This window comes from Dermacentor albipictus, chromosome 8 (genome assembly GCF_038994185.2).
Source record: "Dermacentor albipictus isolate Rhodes 1998 colony chromosome 8, USDA_Dalb.pri_finalv2, whole genome shotgun sequence".
In the NCBI taxonomy this organism is placed as follows: Eukaryota; Metazoa; Arthropoda; class Arachnida; order Ixodida; family Ixodidae; genus Dermacentor; species Dermacentor albipictus.
The window spans coordinates 133,643,499-133,664,427 of record NC_091828.1 but is presented as its reverse complement, the minus strand read 5'-3'; the positions used below and the strand labels follow the sequence as shown (position 1 = coordinate 133,664,427).

The 20,929-nt window shown below is 49.4% G+C and overlaps 1 protein-coding gene across 4 annotated transcripts in view; it reads right to left on the bottom strand.

Annotated features, from left to right (window-relative positions):
- LOC135913477 (4-pyridoxate dehydrogenase-like) overlaps window positions 1–20,929 on the bottom strand; it is a 158,867-nt gene that overhangs the window by 85,722 nt on the left and 52,216 nt on the right. For all 4 annotated transcript variants that reach the window (XM_065446033.2, XM_065446032.2, XM_070524537.1 and 1 more), the window contains exon 3: window positions 3,404–3,606. In XM_065446033.2, the coding sequence (XP_065302105.2) occupies window positions 3,404–3,606 (203 nt within the window). The remainder of the gene's footprint in view (window positions 1–3,403; window positions 3,607–20,929) is intronic.

Sequence of the window (20,929 nt, the reverse complement as noted above, 5' to 3'; positions counted from 1 at the left end):
GAATATAACCCATAGAGTTAATATAACCAACTCTAGAGGAAAAGCTGGGCTGAAAAGGGGAGAACCGCTAGGGCGCCGCCCTGTTGCTACTTGTTAATGTGGCCAGCGTAATCGCTGTTGAAAGAGCTGAAAACAAGTACAGGTCGCCTTATGCTTTGTCATTAAAAACGCATACCTGATGGTTTTATCAAAGTGATGTGAGAATATTAAGTTTACAGAAAGTGCTTGCTAAGTGCGTAATTTATGTAAATCACAGTGTACGCATTCATTCAATAAAGCATGGCGCGAATTTCGGTTTCGAATCTCTGTGTTTTTGGGTGCGTAGTATTTTTGCACAGTTCAGGTTTGACATGTGATCGCGCAACAATATCGGACACTATGGCACTTTCGTGTCTTTTGTGCCGCACCCAAGCCCCGAAGGGCTCTTGCATTTACCTTCATATGTAAGTAAACGAATGTATCTTCTTGTTGAGAACATCACGCGAGTAGACAGCCCTCGTGATGCATCGTAATCGTTTGAGAAGCGTCACAGTAGAGCATTTTTTTTAGATGCGGAGCAGTATTTTATTTGCAGACTTCTCTTCAGTAATAGGGAATTGCTGGACAGGTGGATCAGCGCAACCGGAATTGTACTGGCGAATCTACAAGCAAGTTATAGAATCGGTTTAATTGCTGCACTTTGAACAATCATGCCTCTAGAAAGGCCACCGCAGAAATACATTAAAGCCTGATGGTGTGCTGAGTATTTCTGTGCCAGGAAGCAATCAACAGGTGAGTCCGTAATACGGACGAAATCGAGTGCATGAACCCACATATTAATGGCGTAGGCATTTTATTAACTGTGCAATATTTTGAACACTTCCTTGCATGTCATTTCATGTGACATATATTTTCTGGTAACAAATGCGTGCAGCGAATCTATTTGCACGATAAACTCCAGGCCTGTGGGACAGTTCACTTGCACTGGAAGCTGAGTCTTCTACATGTGTCCATAATTTGCGTATATACGCACATCGGATCCCTACGAGCATTTTCAATATTCAATTACTTTAGACAACACGCACATATGCAATACTTACATAATTTCAGATACCACTAAGCAGCTAGGACACACATTTTTGTTGAGTATACTCGCAGATAAAAATAAGTAGATCATGTGGTCAGCTCTAGCCCTTTTTCCTTAAATCAGTGTCTATAAGGGGAACGCAAAAATAATTTTTTTCTCGCGCACCGATTATTTTGCTGTATAAGCCAGAGAATCCGCCACATTAGCGTAACTTGTGGCGGATTCTCTTACAAACACCGATCGCCCATAGTAGTGTGATGTTGTACATCACACTAATGTGGGCTTTAATTTACCAAGTTAGATTAGTTATTTTTGTGGCTCACTCAGTCGAATCAGACTGCAAGCTGCATTCAGCAATCCTCTGCTGGATTTCGCAAATGTTCAATGAAACATGTTGCCCTGTTACGCAGATATGCAATGGCAAACCACTCGGAGTAGACCCTAGAAGTGGACACCGGTCTTGTTGTTTTTTTTTTTTTTGGCTGAGCATACCAAGCTTCAAGACGTCAAGTTGTCCCATCCTCATCTCAGCAAACAGGTGCGAACGTCGATGCCTAAATGCATATCTCGGCCGTTTTATTAGTTTTGCTCTGATGATCAGCCTACGGTTGATGCGGTCATTATGTATCTTTTAATATTGTGCCTGCTGCTAAGTACAATGAGCGCTGAAGCCCACGTCGAGCTGCTGAAACCGCAGCTTTTCTTTCGGTCTGGGATCCGGTCTTTCTTTAATGAAAGCCAGTTTAACATACAGGAATTTGAATGAATGCTTGATATTACTATTTCTTAGGTCACCTTTCAATGCTTTTGTAAGCAGGCTACTGTAAACATACATATTGTAAACATACTACAAAAAGGTAGTAATTGGTTCCTGTGAAAACTAAACAAATTTTGCATCGTAAGTCCTAGCGCTAAAAATAATAACCAAATAATACTCAGAAAAAATTACAACGAAATGAAACAGTTTTTGTTCGCTCTTGGACGACCTTCTTCGTGCCACCACTAGTGGCACGTCCGTCGGCGCGCACCACGCGTTATTCTTGCAGCCCACAGGCAGCCGTGAAACGCTGGAGCCGCAGTGGAAGGCCGCAATGCTCGTGCGGCGAGATTTGCAAGTACGTCGACGAGCACGAGATATGCAAAAAAGGTAATCCAGAACTTCCATCGTAGGCTCCTGTTCAGCTTTGGAACTTTAAACTTTTCTAATAGGAAAAAAGCGCTCATGGCTGTAGGGGTAGCGCAAACTTGACACGGGACGAAAGCAAGACACAATAGTACGACGGTCAAAGCACTCTGTCGGTCGCCTCCTTATTTCATCCCGTGTCAGTTATAGCACTGCAACCATGAACAGATACGCCAACTCACCCAGTTTACTATTCTTCTAAAAAATTCGGTAAAACAAGACGCTGATAGTATAACGTGGTTACTTAGCTGTCACGTCATTTTGAGCCGTCGGAGCAGTGTTCCTATTTAACCTCCCTGGAGTTCTGCTAGAAATCTCGCATTGTTGCAGTGAAAGGATTGCACAGAAAAGTTCTCCCGTTTCCCTCACTGGCACGCTCCCCTCGCTAAAATGAGTGCGGAACAAGTAAATTAACGATCGTCATGTGTAAATCACAGCCTTAATGGTGTTTAGATCCTGTGGTCGGTGCCTCTCTATTTCACCATCTTTCTACTTTCCTCCTCTCTCGTCCCCAGTCAACATCATCATCGTCAGCCTAGTTACGCCCACTGCAGGGCAAAGGCCTCTCCCATACTTCTGAAACAACCCCGGCCATGTACTAATTGTGACCATGTCGTCTCTGCAAACTTCTTAATCTCATCCGCCCACCTAACTTTCTGCCGCCCCCTGCTACGCTTCCCTTCCCTTGGAATCCAGTCCGTAACCCTTAATGACCATCGGTCCCCAGTATGGGATAGCAAACCAATTTTCTTGTTCTGATTGATCTCCCTGCCGTGGGAACTGGATAAAAATGCGCAAGAGTGGGTTTTCATCGAGCGGCCGTGTCCCTACCTCTCTATCGCTTGCAGAAATAATTCTTGCGCGACGTTATTATACGTGCAATGGCTATTGGAGTCGCGCCATTCCGTCTTTCCGAGTGAAATGTGTGGTAGTAGCCCGGCGATATCCTTAGGACCGTCTGCGATCCGGACTGAGTGACCGTCAGCAGACAATTGTTACCATGTCGACGATATCGCCATTGGACTTTCTTTTCTTGCCAGCCGGGGCCAGTCCTGCTTAACCTCCCTGCCGTATCATTTTCCTCTCACTCTCTCTTTAGGAGGGGACAGCGCAGCACCCGTTGGTCTGGATGCAAGCGTGCGCGCAGTACTCACTCGTTCCGGGAAACCAAGGCAGGCGTCCTTCTGCGGCACGGTCTTGTAGCCCCACGTGTTGGCCTCGGTGGCGAGGAAAGGCGCCAGGAAAGGGACCTGCTCAGCGACGGTCTCGGGGCCGCCCGCTTCCAGCAAGAGCACATTGTTCCCAGGGTCGGCAGACAGACGGTTGGCCAGCACGCTGCCTGCCGAGCCACCGCCAACTGCGCATGCGTGAGCCCTCGGTGTAAGATAAGACGAGATACCAGCATACACGTACTCAGCAAGACGTCTCAGTCAGTTAGGTGTTAGAACAACGCATAAATTATCAGCAGGCTACAACAAATCCTTTGGTTCTGAACTCGTTTACTAGTAGATACTTCATTCCGACTCTCCCATCAGCTCCAGCTAAGGGAAAATCTCCTGAAATTCCAAAGAAACAGAAAAAAATTAAATTATGTGGTTTTACGTGCCAAAAGCACTTTCTGATTATGAGGCACGCCGTACTGGAGGACTCCGGAAATTTCGACCAGCTGGGGTTCTTTAACGTGCACCTAAATCTAAGTACACGGCTGTTTTCGCCTCCATCGAAATGCGGCCGCCATGGCCGGGATTCGATCTCGTGACCTCGTGCTCAGCCGCCCAACATCATAGCCATTGTGCGACCACGGCGGGTCCAAAGAAACAGAAAAGGAGACAAGAAAGAAATGAGTGGAAGACACGGGCAAAATTCGTGATAGAGCGCTGGACATTATTTCTGTAAACATCATTCTGGCACGAATGTGCCGTTCGGTCAACCTGGGGACAACGTTTCCATAGATAGTTTTTCATCGCCCTACAATCAACTTTTCCTTTCAGTTCTTTTAGTTTCCTTTTGTTTCACTGGCATTCCGCCCCTCAAAATCATGTATACCGACTCGCCAAACAAGCTGCCCTCATTTGCAAGAAGGAGGGTATGAGCCATGGTATGTGCTGACGTGTCTCACATGTGCTCCTCGATTTTTCGGCAAAAGGCCCGGTAATTCGCCCCAGCTCATGCAAGGTCTCACACAACGGCATCCGTGAAGTTACAAGGACCGTGTGGATACCGAAATCTGAGGTGCGAAACCATTTCTCTCCGATTTAGGAGGATTTTTTCTACGAGCACAGTGTCGCTGCGAGCTAAGCCTGAAGAAAGCAGGACCTAGCGGCCGTGCATAGGTGTGGTCCGGCGGGACCATCGACCTTGCCGGGGACCTAGAGGCGACGTGATTCAAGAAAATGGCGTCCGCTATGCGTGTGGAAGTGGACGGTGAAGAAATAATGCCGGAGGAAGTCTCCCAGAAGTTTGGCTGGCGCGTCGCCGGTGAGAAGAAGACCCAAGAGCAAGAGAGCAAGCTAAGTCTAACCCCGGTTAACGGGGGGCCGGCGGCTGCCGGGCATCGTCGCCCGCAACGGAAAAATTTCAAGAGCAAGCTACTCAAGGCAGCGAGGATGCCTGTGTTGCCGAGGCAAGATATCAAGATCGTCATGCGTCCCAGGGGAGGTCTGGACATTGGGGAAGTATCTAGATTCGAGATCAGCCGAGCCATCGTCGCAGCTGCGAATGTGAGTGGCGAGGAGGTGACGCAAGATGTTGTTTGCCCGAACAAACAGCAAAACATAGTTGTTATCAGCACGCCTAAGCGAGAGAACGCGGACCGCTACTCGGCAGTCAGAAGCCTCACTATCAACGGCACGGCACACGAAGTCAGCGCCTACGAGACCGCCCCCCACGGCACCGTTAAGGGCGTCATCAGGGGTGTCCCGATGACGGACACTATTCAAGAAATCAACGACTACATCGTTCAAGAGTATAACCCCACTGCTATGCAAGCCAACCGCATCGGCAAGACGACAACGGTAGTCATCGCATTCGACGGCGACAAGGTCCCGAACTACATCAGATACGACAACCTGCTGGTCGAGTGTTCGTTGTATCGCAAGCAGATCGATATGTGCTACCGTTGTGGTCGCCTCGGTCACCGGATGGACGTTTGTCCTAACCCCGAAGACAAGATATGCCGCGGTTGCGGCATGAAGAATCCTGAAGAAAGCCATGTTTGCAGTAACCCCAAGTGCAGCCTCTGCGGGGGCAACCACTTCACCGCGGACAAGGAGTGTACAGCGAGGTTCAAGACGCCATACGTCGTTCGTAAACGGCGTTGGGAACGTCAGCAACGAGAACAGGTGCAGCAGCAGCGGCAGCAGCCGAGGGGGCCAGCGTGGCAGCAGACAGCGTGGCAGCCACCGAGCGGGCGTCACAGCCGCTCCCAGACCAGGCGAGGGAGAAGCACGAGCGATACCAGGTCACCATCGGCAGCTGGGGCTCGCAGGCGAGAATCTCGTTCGAGGTCCAAGTCGAAGACCCGGCGGAGCAACGGCGCCGAGAAACAGGTGGGCTGGGCAGCGGGGTCTCCCGTCGCTCTCGACAATAGCAATTTCCCTCCCCTCCCCTCCTCCCGCCCTTCCAAAGACAACGAGTGTAGACACTGTTTGGAACTCAAGGAGATGATAGAGAGGCAGAACAATCAAATCAAGGACCAAAACAATCAGATAAAAGCAATGATGGAGCGTATCGATACGCTCAGTAGAACAAAGAACAGTGATAATGACGTCATTGCAGTTAAAAGGAAAGTACCCAAGAGAGACACCACCAGCGCTACTCCAGCGGTGACGAAGCTGATCACGTCATCGGCGCAGATCACATCACCGGCGTTGACGCAGTCAGTGACGCAAACTCCACAGACAGAAACGGCAGTGGTTGCCATGGAGGAAGGGAAGGCTGAGGCCGCCGTCGCTCCGACAATGGAGTCGGTCATGAGCATGCTTACACAAATCTCCAGCCAAGTTTCCCAAATGTCTACGCAAGTGTACAATCTAACAGTAAGAATGGATAATGTGGAGGCCAAATGCAGCCAACTCTCCGTTAGAGTCATGACGATGGATGCGAAAAATAAGCATCTCACCGTTGCCAAGATGAAGTCACCACGGCTTAATCTACGGGTCAGGCCGCGAAAAGTTGGTTCCGTGCGCAAATCTACCGCTCAAAAAGTAGAAAATGACGAAGACTAAAGGAAAGCAGAAAGAGACAGCGGTGTTATTTCAATGGAACTGTAGGAGTATTAGAAACAAGATAGGGGAGTTACAATTATTCGTTGATAAATTGGACCAAAAACCGGATATCATAGCGTTACAAGAGACCAACGGCCGGGCCAAGCTCGCGGGATACATTACGTATACGGACCCTAGCGAAAAGAGTACTGCGATCTTGGTCCGCAGCAACGTGGCGGCCACACAACACGTGACCGCTCAGCGAGGCTGCGAACATACGCTCATCGAAATTCACAGCAGAAGAGTGGGGGGGGGGGGGGACAAGAACTTTTTCGTCCTGAATGCTTATTGCCGACCGTCCAGCAGGGTCATTGACTTTGAAGGCACCATATTGGACTGCATTAAAGAAGCAAAAACAAGACCGATTTTAGTGCTAGGAGATTTTAACGCCGCCCACACGATGTGGGGTTATAAATATTCGTCCAAAAGAGGAAACCAATTGGCTAAAGCTATAGAGGACCACGACATGGAGGTGGTTAACGAACCGGGCGTACCAACCAGGACAGGCACTAGCACGGTCAGAGACACCACACCTGATCTGACGCTAGTTCGGGGGAACCTCGACGTAACTTGGCGTAACACGGGGGAAAATCTTGGCTCGGATCACGATATAATTTGTGTAACCCTCGGGGGGACTGACATCAAGGCGAAACTGGGTCAAGCCAACATTACAGACTGGGACCGGTTACGTAGAAGCGCAGACAGTGAAGGCGAGGACGAAAACCAAGACACCAAGACGTATGAGGCATGGGCCAAAAAGCAACGCGAATTTGTAAAGAAATTTACGCAGAAGATTACTACTACCACGCAAATTCCCTTCGTAGACAGCAGGCTTAGTCACATGTGGGCGGCCAGGCACGGTCTTACTCGAAGGTGGAAGAGGCAAAGACATAACAAGAAGCTTCGCAGACGTATACACGCGCTCAACAAGCAAGTGACCGAGTATGCGGAACAACTATGCAGGGAAAACTGGATGAAGATGTGTGATGACCTGCAAGGCACACTGTCTACGAAGAAGACTTGGAAGCTGTTGCGACACCTCATAGATCCATTAAAAAGCAAGAGCGCATGCGTCCGAGACCTCACAAGAACGATCAACAGTTACGACGGGGACGGGGAGAAGCTCATTCGTGAACTCACAAGTAAATACCTCAAGACTGAGAAGAGCGGTAACCCGACTCACGAGTATGAAGGCGATAGCAACGTCGAGATGGACGAAGCCTTCACCGAACTGGAGCTGGTTGTGGCCATCGATGAAAGTAATCAAGGCAGCGCACCGGGAATTGACGGCGTTACATACAAGATGCTAAAAAATATGGGCGAAAAAAGCCGAGCTGAACTGCTAAACCTCGTCAACGCGTCCTGGGAGAAGGGTTCGTTACCAAAAGAATGGAAAGAAGCGGAGGTGCATTTCATTCCCAAGCCGGGGAAACCACCCCACGTCGACAATCTACGCCCCATCTCCCTCACGTCATGTGTAGGGAAGGTGGTCGAGCGTATGGTGTTCAAGAGACTTCAGAGACATTTGGATGTCACTGATCAGATGCCACCGACCATGTACGGATTCCGGAGGCACCTGAGCACGCAAGACGTCTTGGTGCAAATACACGAGCTGGTTATCAAGCAAGCGAAGACCCCTACGCCAAGAGCTATCCTGGCGCTCGATCTCAAGGGGGCCTTCGATAACGTCACACACGAAAGTATTCTTCGTAACCTGCACCAAACGGGATGCGGAAAGCGGACATTCAAATATGTGCAGGATTTCTTAACCAATAGAACGGCAACCATCAAAATTGGAGAGGAGAAGTCGGAACCGATAGCCCTGGGAGACAGAGACACTCCGCAAGGATCGGTTCTTTCGCCGCTTCTCTTCAACCTGGCACTCCTCCCTCTCCCGACTCTGCTTCAAGACATAGAGGGCATAGATCACGCTCTCTATGCAGACGATATCACTGTGTGGACGTCGAGGGCAGGGTCGGAGAGTTGGATGGAGGAGACCTTGCAGAGAGTGGCAAAGACCGTGCACGAGTTCGCTAAATCGTGCGGCCTCAGTTGCTCGCCACAGAAGTCCGAGTTACTCGTCATCAAGCCAAGAAGAAAGAAAGGAGACCAAGAGAACGTACGCATCACCATCGACGGGACGACCATAACACCAACCACACAAGCACGTATCCTGGGTGTCATCTTCCAGAACAATGGCAAGGCGGGAACGTCGATCGACAAAATCAAAGTTTCAACGGAACAAATTTCGAACATGATCAGAAGAGTCACAAACAGACAAAGGGGATTGAAGGAGGACGATGTACTGACGCTCGTCCAGGCCTTCTTGACGTCGCGCATCGTTTACGCGGCGCCGTACCTCAAGTTACTGAAAAAAGACAGGGACCAGTTGAACGTCATTATACGAAAGGCAACCAAGTTGGCGCTGGGCATTCCGAAGCATTCTTCGACCGACAAGCTTCTCGGCATGGCCAAGCACAACGTCGTCGAAGAGCTAATAGAAGCTCATCTATCTAATCAAAGAGTTCGGCTCAGTCAGACGTCGGCGGGACGTCGCGTTCTTGCCAAGTTGGGCTGGCAAGAGGCAGAGCGGAAGGAAACGGGGCCGTTACCCAGGTTGTGGGTGCATAAAATCCACAGTAAGCCACTGCCTAGAAACATGAGGTCGGGTCGTAACGACGGCCGCAGAGCAGCTCGTATAGCGGCCTTGACGGAGACTTTGGGTCAAATAATAGAAGAGGAAGAGGGGGTCACTCTCTTCACAGACGCTTCACTACCCAAGTTTTCATCGAAAGCAACGCTGGCAGTTACGACGCGGGATGTGCTCGTAACCTGCGCCTCCATCAAGACGTCTTTTCCAGAGGTGGCAGAAGAGGCCGCTATAGCGCTAGCACTCGCGCAGCCCAAGGTGGGAAGAATTGTCACCGACTCGCAAAAGGCGTATAACAACTACAGGAAGGGGTGGGTGTCTCTTGCGGCACTAGATATTCTCCAAAGGAAACGCGACGTACCTGAAAGGAAAGTTGAGTTAATATGGACACCGGCTCACTCTGGGCTGGAGGGCAACGAACTTGCCCACCAGTTCGCCCGAGAGATGAAACACCGGGTTGAGGAAGATGAGCCACAGTCCATATTTACTTACAGAGACATTACGAACCATTATAAGACGGAAAGGCGCTGTTACCCCGATCCTCACAAATCGCTTAGCAGAGAACAGCAAGCGATCTACAGGCAAATACAGGCAGGATCCTTCCCGCACCCTTACCTTCAAAACAAGATGTACCCGGAAAGGTACGAGAAGGATTGTAACTTCTGCAAAACTCATTTAGGCACGCTCCAACACGTCATTGGAGTATGCAATTTCATCAAGGCGATCCCCCCACCTCTTAACTGCCCCACTACCCTACCCCATGCCTCATCCACCCTTACCGAGCGATGGGAGACCTTGCTAACCAGCACCGCCCTGGAAGACCAGCTCGTCCTGATCTCCAGGGGCCAGGCGGCTAGGGAAGCATATGGGTCCCGTGAAGAGGGAACCACTTCCATCGACGGCGTCTAAGAAGATGTCGAGCTCGGCTCAATAAAGTTGTTTCTCTCTCTCTCTCTCTCATTTGCAATGACTATGGCATAAAAAATGTTCGTGAACACCTTTTTTTATTTCGCGAAAGACAAAGAAATGTAAAGAACACGTTTCGGTTTATTTTTCTTCCAAAATTGATTGATTGATTGAAAACTTTATTATTCCACCGAACTGGGGTGCCCACCTCTTACCCTACACGCCGGTCGGGAGGGAGAACGAAGCAGTCCCCGAGCGTTGAGGACGGCGAGTCTTCACGGCCTCAACGGCCATAAGGATTGCTCGACGCTGGTCGTCTTCGCCCTCGCTCTGGAGCAAGGCCTTCCGGGCTTCTCTACTGTAAATCTTTTCTTTGGCCCCTGGGGAGACAGCACACTCCCATATTACACGGTCTAGCGTACGTTTCTCCTTAAAAATTTTGCGAAGAGCGTCGTTGTGGTCCCTCGACTGAGCTGAGTAGATCCAATATGTGGATGTATAATTGTTTTCTTGGAGGCGCCGCCAAATGCGAGCATCCTCCGGAGAGAGAGACCGATGCGGAGGCGGAAAGATTCTTCTTTGTAATGATCTACGATTCCCTTGTAGGTGATGATGTTATTTTTGATCCCTGGAACTGGCTGCTCTAGAGTTGCCCGGTGGTAGAGCGTTCGGGCGGGCTCGTGAGCGGCTTCGTTACCTGGAACTTCTTCATCGGCCGGAACCCAAATAAAGGTTATGTCCCTCCTAGGAGGGTTGCCTCCAAAATTCCCTAACGTGACGCACCCTCTTTTGTCGTAGTGAAAGAACAAGGTTCCTCGAAAAAAATTTTCGAAAGGTTTTTGAAAGAAACATTTTTTGGCGTGCAGAGCTCGAAGGATGTGGATATCTCAAAGTCTCCTTGCGAACCTGTAAATATTGCATATCCAGTGGATATCGAATGTGTAGTTTGCTCCATACTCTATGCAAACTATATTTGCCTGCTCGGGAATCGATTGAAGACTGCGGATAGGCACTTTGAAACAAGTCTGGCCTCAGCTTGAAATCTTTCTTGGATTCTTGGAAATATTAATTTTTTGCCTCTCTTTCACATTTGTAAAGTATGACAAGCTGTTAAACGGACGACGATGAAGTGTCTCTCTGGCAGAATGTCCAAAACTAAAGAAAGTACATTGTTTGAGCACCTCTTCCCTCTTTTGCGGAATTTTGCGCGTATCATTGTGGCACTTTGTTGGTAATGGACGCGGACTACTTTGGACGTCTGGCAGGTTCGGCGACTTGAGCGGCGGCAGCGTCCAGGAAGCAAACCGACCCTCACAGCATAACAGCGAGAACACACGTGTCTACTCACTGAGCAGTGAGGAGCCTTCCGACGACGACTTCGTAATGAACAGTTAGGTTAAAAGACGAAACAGCAGGACCTCCTCATCCTCGAGCACGTTGAATAAGAGGACGCAACGGAGGCTCTGCAAGTGTTGAACACCATCCTTCTTGTTCCTGCTTGCCCCAACCGCAACATAGGTCGCCTTTCCAGACAATCTGTTTCAGTGCTAACGAATTAAGAACAAAGTTACTGACGTCAGAGTGAATATACTGCGCGTAGGAAGCATCCAATTGTTGCGCACACGGGTGCGCCGAGCTGAGTGCGCAACGTCTCTGATCGTTCACGTTCCCATATCCCACTGAGCCCTGACGTCATCATCTGCGATGTAAACACCGCCATTCTCAACTCCGAATTGAGAGTTATTGTCAAGGCCGCTAGTAAAGCTGCCGTTATTGTGAGTATACCCCGCGTGAGCAATTCACGTTGTTTAAAGGTTCTGCTCAAGGGAGACTCTCTGCCTTCATATGTGAAGGTGGGCCACTTTCAACATCATCGGCGCCTTTTCGTATGTCACTGTCATGCCACAACTGCATTAAAGTTGGTCACGTTAGGAGCGTGTGCAAAAAAATAGGACAGCTTGTTCCCACTGCTCTGATGCCCACTCCGCAAACGAGTGCAATGCCATGGTTCCTAAATGTTCCAGTTCTCATGGATTTCGTGAAGCTTTGTCAAAGGACTGCCCAAACATTGAAATAAGCAGGTTGTCCTAAAACAAATGGCGAGAGATCATTCATCTCATCGGGAGGCTACCGAAACCGACAGACACGGCGATATTAACTGAGAGTAGCGGTAGCTAAATAGGTAAGAGCATCGCACGCGTAGTGCGAAGACGTAGGTTCGTGCCCCGCCTGCGGTCGGTTGTTTTTTTTCATCCACTTTTATTTTCCATTAATTTGTCATTTGTTTAATTCAATTAATGGTACATGTAATTTTCCTATGCTGTCCTCGGTGTCCTTGTTATTTTCTTATGATATGACTCATAAAAATCGGACTCTCGGTTTCCTTTTTTATCCTTACACGGCCAACGTGTACCCTGACTTCATTGCGGACTTTCGGCGCGGCGGGTCACTGTTATTGGCCTCCCCCACAACGTTTGTCCAAAAAGAAAAACATATCATGCGCATACGCAGTTCCGCAGGCTCTTGCTGCAAAACGTGCATACGATGATGCCATACACAAAGCGATGCTAGAGTCGTTGGAGCCTGTCGAAATCGACGGGCGAATGTTCCAGTGGATCCGCGACTATTTGACGAGAACTCCCTTTACCTTACTGAAGCCGACCTTTTACCCAAGACAGTTTACCTGTTAGCATACGCTGGCAATACCTGTATTTGGTCTTCTGCAAGAACCAAGCGGGCAGTCACGCTACCTTGTTCCTATATCTGCAAGCAAGGCTCTGGGTGTCTCCATCAGACTGTACCCATTCACTGGATTAACGCGCAAGCACACGACACCGCATGCTGTCTATATCAACGACCAGGCTGTTCCATACCAAAAAAAACTTATCGTTTCACAGGTATTAATATTGACTGAAGCCTTTCATGGAGCCCCCAGTGCTACTGTTTGAAGAGGAGACTAATATCGATTGCTCGCATAATAAAGTTCTTTCGTGGAAAATCTTCAGGCAAATCGATACCGTCAATGCTGCAGCTGTACAAAACGCTGTTTGTGGGCTTTTTACATTACAGCTTACGAGTTTTGGCAAATATATGAAAAAAGAATATTCGCATCCTCAATTCTAAGTGCGCCTAAACTCCCTATTCTGAGAGACCACCCTATTATGACGTACATCCCTGCTGACAACCTCATAACACATTAAACATATCTGCCGAGTCCCTAGCCGCTATAGCGGTAGTTTGCCGGCGCAAAGACCTCAAGTCACATTTTCATGACTTGTTGCGGCTCATCGAGGCTGCCTTCCATCGGGCTCTACACCAACAGCAAGCCCACTCTCACCTATGTGGCGCCTCCGGCTGCCTCACGATTCCTGAAATTACGAAGAAGAGCAGTACAACAAATTATATTGGTATTGTTGAACGAGGTGTATAGAGAAAGAACGCACATCCACTTTCTTTGCGACTGCATCTTTTCAATGGCTTTTTTTCTTTTGTGTATACCAAGTCGCCGAGCGAGAAATTCTGCTACGAAAATGCGAGGAACAAAACTCGTCACGTAAAAATGAGCGAGCCAAATTAAACACGTTAAGACCATAAAGCTGGTCGCAAAGCTTTACAATTAATTAAATCTCGGGTTTTGCGTGTCAAAACAACGATATTATTGTGAGGCATCATAACAGGGAACTCCGAATTAATTCTTATCACCTGGCGTTTTTTAAAGCAGACCTGATGCTTTTCAGCGCAAAAAAAAACTCTAAAGAATAAAAGAGTAAAAAAAATTATCTGCTCATAGGACCAAGACGAAGTTCGACAATCAGATTGAGTGGCTTTTAGAAGCCGGCTCCCCCGGTCGGTGTTGGCGTCAGTGGGGGAAACATTGCTCCAGAAGCTGAAAGGCAACAAAAAACCTAAGATGGGCTATGAAATCGAGCATACCGCTCGAAAGAGAAGGCACAAGTGGTCCCGTACCTTCAAATGGTTACCCACAACCTTAAGAGGGTGGCGAACAAGTGTGGAGCACCTGTGGTCTTCTCCGCCCCGAGCAAGCTGGCCCATCTCTGTACCCGAATCACGCATGGCGCTACGAACGGGTGTACAGTACAGCACGTAGAGCGTTACGTGCGCTGCTCCACTGGAGTGGCTTATCTGATTCCGCACAGCTGTGGCAAGTGCTACATTGAGCAAACTTAAGCTTAAGGAGCTTTTTGCAAACTGGGCGCTAAGTCAACGACCGAGTGAGAGATCCCGCAAATATTTTATAGAAGGATACGATTGCCCACTCGTCTGCGCATTGCAGATATTGTTCCGACTGTGAACCACTGTTCCTTAATGTCAAGGATTTTATGCAGAAGCAAGAACAAAACCGCACGTGAACTGCTGGAAGCCTACGACATCCAAACCACTGGTCTAGCCAACGTGAGTTAAACTACTGTTGCGCTTTATGATTCGGAATTGAGATTGCTAAGCACTTAAAGCGACCTACGTGGAAGCCTTAAGGCACCCTGCTTCCTCTCCGCCGCTGCTGCGTCGTGCTCCTCCTACAGTGTCACTTCAGTCGGCGCAGCCGATATCGTACTGCGAAGCTAGGTCCACGCCGCCGGCTTTTGCTCGTGTCGCTGCAGGTGTCCATCGTCCGGAGCAACCGGTCCACTACATCGACGATAGACGCACGTCTCCTCGGAAGTCGGATGTTTGGCGCACACCTGTCGCCGGCCTCAGTGTTTCCACTGCGGTGAAGCTGACCACCTGTACCGCCAGTGTCCATACCGGCGCCTTGGACTACGCGACTTTTCCGCATACCCGCCGCCGCCCCGATATGGCCAGCGACCTCGGCACATTGAGGACTACCTCCCTCAGCAGCGCTTGCCACCGCCTGCCGGGCGGCAGTCGCGGTCACCGTCTCCGAGACGATTTTCTTCTCCGCCCCAGCGGTATTCTACCGCGCGATCACGCAGTCCCGCCGGGAAAACTAAAGCGATCTTTAGGGACGAGGTGGATGACGATCGAAGTGCTGAAGACCTCCGATCAACTCAGGCACGGACAGATCCCCATCCGACACCACCTGCAGCTGAACAAGACGACCGGCTTTCTCTCGATATAGCAGTAACTATTGACAATTGCGCCGTTAGTGCTTTAGTGGACACCGGCTCAAACTACCCTATATTAAACGGGAAAATGGCAACGCAGCTGAAGAACGTAATCATTCCCTGGTATAACTCGCACATTCGGGCGACTGGTGGGCACGTCGTTACCCCGCTAGGCGCCTGCACGACCAGAGTTGAAATTCAAGGATTACATTCGTAGCGTGTTGCCTTGTCTTACGCGAATGCCACCGCAGCGTTATTCTCGGTGTTGACTTCCTGCAGAAGTACGGTGCTATTATTAATCTTCAAGATCATCGTATCACATTCTCAACCTACCGAGAAATCGACGTGCAGGACCATCAACGGCATGCCGACGTACTTGGTGTTTCTGGAGACAGTGTAATGCTTCCTCCACGAGCCAGTGTCCTCTTCGAAGTCACATGTTGCGGCTTACGCGATGGCGAAGCGGTGACCGAAACTAATTTGGAACACCTCCTAAAGCAAGGTGTTTGTGTGGCTTGAAGTGTTATACAGCTTCGAGATGGCCCATCACATTTGCTTGTTACCAACTTCAGCAACGAGCATCGACACCTTTTCCGCGGCACTTAGATAATGTTTGCAGACGAAGCAGCAAACGTTAACAACTGTTTCACGTCGGAAGTAGTCGAGACAGCAGACAGGTCTCTGGGCCATATCGACATTAATTCTGAACTGTCCACCGATAGCCAGACAGCACTGCGCAAGGTGTTGCGTGAATTCCGGACCTGCTTCGCGAGTTCTTCAAAGGTACGCCAGACTCGCATCACTAGACACAGGATCACGTTCGAGGACGCACGCCCGATACACCAGCAGCCTTACCACGTGTCAGCTTCTGTTCCGCATCTGTGTCGACTACCGGAAGCTTAACCACGTGACTCTATATGACGTGTACCCGCTTCCGACGCGTTAGATAGGCTACGGCGTGCCCACTATTCTCTGGATTTAAAAAGTGGCTACTGACAAATCGAGGTAGATGGACGAGACCGCGAGAAAACAGCCCTTATGACTCTAGATTGTCTCTACGAATTTCGAGTTCTTCCTTTTGGCTTGTGTTCAGCCCCGGCTAATTTCCAGCGAATGATGGACACTGCCCTCACTGGGCTGAAGTGGCAGACTTGTGTATCTTGATGATGTGGTCGTATTTTCCGAAACGTTCGAGCAGCATCTTCACTGCCTGCGGAGTGTGCTAGAAGCCATCCGATCGGCAGACCTCACAGTTACGCCGGAAAAGTGCCACTTTGGTTATGCAGAGCTCAAGTTCCTCGGGCATGTAGTAAGCGCCAAAGGGGTCCGACCCGATCCAAACAACCTTGCCGCTGTAGCCGCATTTCGAGCTCCTGCCGATGAGAAGGCCGTCCGGCGCTTCCTGGCTTTGTGCGCCAACTATCGCCGGTTTACTGCGAGTTTTATGCGAAGCATACTAGCCGCACAACCACGCTCTTCCTTGCTGCGCCGCGCGCGGCCGCGTAGCTACCATATGACGTCATAGCAGCTGCAAAAGCGGAGGCTCAACTCGTGCGCTCGCTTGCGGCCGCGTAGCTACATAGCCGGGTCTCAGCTCGTGCGCTCGCCTGCGGTCGCACAGATGGTACTGCGGCCTAACTGCCGCTCCTCCCGCTATACCAGGTTACCAATACCGCTATACCAGCGGTATAGCTGTATTGGTAGCGGTAGAGCGTATTTATTGGTTTGAAAATAAAGGAATCAGCAGAGTAACGCATGAGTTGTTTCTTCGTCTAGCCGAACCAAATATAGCCAAGCAACAGCAGTTCACCAGGCTAAACAGTGGTCCAACAACTAAAATAAAGGCTAGTATGCTTCGCATCCTGGGCTTAACCTTAGCTAAGCCACAGCAATTTTTTCAAAGATAACGGGGCCTCTGACTCGCCTTACAAGGGACGACACGCCATTTGTCTGACGTAATGAGCAACCGGCAGCTTTTGCTGAATTACGACAGCTCCTGCAGTCAGCACCTATTCTTGCACATTTTGACGATGATACCAATACAGACGTGCATACCGACGCCAGTAGCATTGGCCTCGGCGCAGTGCTCGTCCAGCGTCAAGATGGAGTGGAAAGAGTTTTAGCCTATGCCAGCCCCTCACTGTCCCGTGCCGAGGTGAATCATTCCACTACAGAGAAAGAGTGTCTCACAGTCGTGTGGGTGATTGTCAAGTTTCGCCCCTGCCTCTATGATGGTCCCTTCAAAGTACTGACGGACCACCATGCCCTCTGTTGGTTGGCAAGTGTGCACGACCCTTCAGGACGGCTGGTACGGTGGAGCTTGCGGGTACAGGAATTTGACGTCACTGTCGTTTATAAGTCTGGCAGTAAGCATTAAGACGCATACACACTGTCCTGCGCACCCACTGATCCTGTCAGTCAGGAAACTGAGGACGATGACGGCTTTCTGGGCGCCATTAGTTCGTTGGACTTCATCAGACGGCAGCGTGACGATGCTAAGATTCGACTGATGATCCATCATTTAGAGGGCCGCGGCACAGCCATGCCACGCCATCTGTACCGCTCGTTGACATCCTTCTGTGTACGAGACAACGTGCTGTATAAGAAGAATGCCCGTTCCAACAGCCGTGCTTACATCCTGATGGTTCCAAGAGACATGCGAAATGACGTCCTTTCCACTTGCCATGACGAACCCACATCTGGTCATTTAGGCTTCTCACGAACACTTGCTAAAATAAGCGAGATGTACTATTGGCCCGAGCTTTCGGCAGACGTCAAACAGTACGTTAAAGAGTGTCGTGAATGCCAGCGCCGAAAGGCACCGTCAGTTAAGCCGGCTGGCTTCCTTCAGCCAATCGAAGCACCTCACACGCCTTTCGACCAAGTCGGCATGAACATACTCGGACCGTTTTCTCTCTCTGCCGACGGCAACAAATGCGTGATCGTCGCGAATGATTATTTAACACGGTATGCTGAGACGTGAAGCAATAAAACGATGGACACCGACCAAAAGAAGTACTAAAAAAGGAATAAATCTAAAAGACGTTTCGGCTTCCCTACGGAAACCTTGTTCACAATGTGACCAAGTCTTCCGTAGGGAAGCCGGAACCGGAAGCCGGTCTTTTAGATTTATTACTTTTTTTAACATTGTGAACAAGGCTTCCGTAGGGTAGCCAAAACGTCTTTTAGATTTATTCCTTTTTTAACATTGTGAACAAGGCTCCCGTAGTGAAGCCGAAACGTCCTTTAGATTTATTCCTGTTTCAGTGCTTCTTTTGGTCGGTGTCCGTCGTTTTATTGCTTCATGCTTCATCCCGACCAGATGAGCTTCCGTCGAACCCTCGACTTCGTTATGCTGAGACGCAAGCGATCCCACGAGTTACGGCTTCAGCGGTAGTGAAATTATTCATGCGCCACATCGTAATGAGTCACGGTGCTCCCTCCACTGTCATAACAGACAGAGGGACAACATTCACAGACCAGCTTATGGATGAAGTTTTTGAATTAAGCGACACCGGGCATCGAATGACAACCGCGTATCGTCCACAGACCAACGGACTTACCGAGCGACTCAATAAGACGATCACGGACATGATGTCCTTGTACATCGACATTCAACAAAAAACATGCGATCGGCTCTCGCCTTACGTAACCTTCGCGTATAACACAGCCGTGCAAGAGACAACGCGATTCACACCATTTCGCCTCCTCTGCGGTCGCGAAGTCCATAGGATACTGGATGCTTTGCTGCCGTGTCAAGACGCCGACCACTTGACAACTGACGCCGATGAATTTGCTGAGCGTGCCCAGGAAGCTCAGCAGCTCGCGCGGCTGCACATCGGCCAGCGGCAGCAGACAGACGCACGACGCTACAGCATCCGCCACAGGGACGTGTCCTACAACCCGGGAGACCAAGTTCGGGTGTAAACCCCTGTTCGCCGCCGTGGCCTCTCTGAAAAGTTGCTGAGCCGCTATTTTGGTCCGTATATGCTACTACGCCGCGTCGGTGACGTTAACTGTGAAGTGGTCCCGGACAGGCTTGGAGTGGCGCCTGGCACCGGCGAAAGATGCCGAGAGTGAGTGGGGCTATACTAATCTAGGTACTACCAAATTAGGAGGAAGGCCCACTAAGCTTCAAAAAAGACGCTCCGTCACCAGAACAGGAATTGGCCTCCCTGGTGCAGTATTCGGCCACAACCTCCCCAATGATATCTACCATTAATTAACTCACGGCCCTCAGTCCCCAGCAGCTGCGGAGCACCTGTGCAAGGCGGCGGACAGACCTGTAACGCAGCAGAGGGTGCTAAGAATATCTGGGTCCGGACAGGCCGCCAACGGAAACTTACCCCTGCAACATTTAACACCCGAACACCTCTCGAGTGAGGCTAGCTTAGCAGGATTCTGAGGAATTATCAGACATTGTTTGGGATATCATCGCCCTTAGTGAGATTAGAACTGGTGGCTTAGACGTCGCTGAATAACAGCCATTTCCTCTGCTATAGAGGTCTCCCTGATAAGATGCAATACTAAGTAGTAATAATAATATTTGGGGTTTTACGTGCCAAAACCACTTTCTGATTATGAGGCACGCCGTAGTGGAGGACTCCGGAAATTTTGACCTCCTGGGGTTCTTTAACGTGCACCTAAATCTAAGCACACGGGTGTTTTCGCATTTCGCCCCCATCGAAATGCGGCCGCCGTGGCCGGGATTCGATCCCGCGACCTCGTGCTCAGCAGCCCAACACCATAGCCACTGAGCAACCACGGCGGGTGCAATACTAAGTAGGATTCTTAATCTATGAAAACATAGCGGACATTGACTAATTCTACAGCATTAATCAGACGGTAGCAGTAGTCGTCATCAAACTTAATAAGAAGTACAGATTAAAGGTAGTACAAGCCTACGCTCTAACATCCAGTCACGACGATGAGGAAGTAGATCAGCTTTATGAAGATGTTTAATTAGCGATGAGAAAAGTGCAAACTCGGTAGGCAGTAGTAATGGGTGACTTCAACGCAAAAGTGGCGAAAAAGAAGGCGGGTGAATGCGCAATTGGCAACTACGCCGTCGATTCTAGAAACGCTACAGGAGAGGTGCTGGTAGAATTCGCAGAAATAAATAAGCTGAGAATAATGAACACTTCTTTCAGGAAGCTTAGCAACAGAAAGGGGACCTGGAAAAGCCCTAATTGTGAAACAAGAAATGAAATTGATTTTATACTTTCTGTCGATCCCAGCATAGTGCAGGATGTAGAAGTGATAGGTAAGGTAAAGTGCAGTGATCATAGGTTAGCAAGGGCTAGAATTTACCTCAATATGAATAGAGAAAGAGTAAAATTGATCAAGAAGAAACAGTTAAAGTTAGAGTCAGTAAGGGTAAAAGCAGACAAATTCAGGCTGTTACTTGCAAACAAATATGCAGCCTTAGAACAGAGAGACGATGATGACGACATAGAGGTAATGAATGAAACCGTAACGGCTGGCTGGCTGGCTTCAGAGGCAGCAGTTGAAGTGGGAGGCAGGGCACCAAGGCAACCAGTAGGCAAGCTATCCGAAGTAACAAAGGACCTAATAAAGAAACGACAAAGAATGAAAATGTCCAACTCAAAAGATAAGACAGAATTCGGGGAACTGTCGAAACTGATCAACAAGGCGAAAATAAGTGATATTCGAAACTATAGCGTCAGAAAGACTGAGGAAGTCGTAAAAAATGGACGCAGCCTGAAATCAGTGAGAAGGAAACTTGGCATAGGACAAACCAAGATGTATGCATTG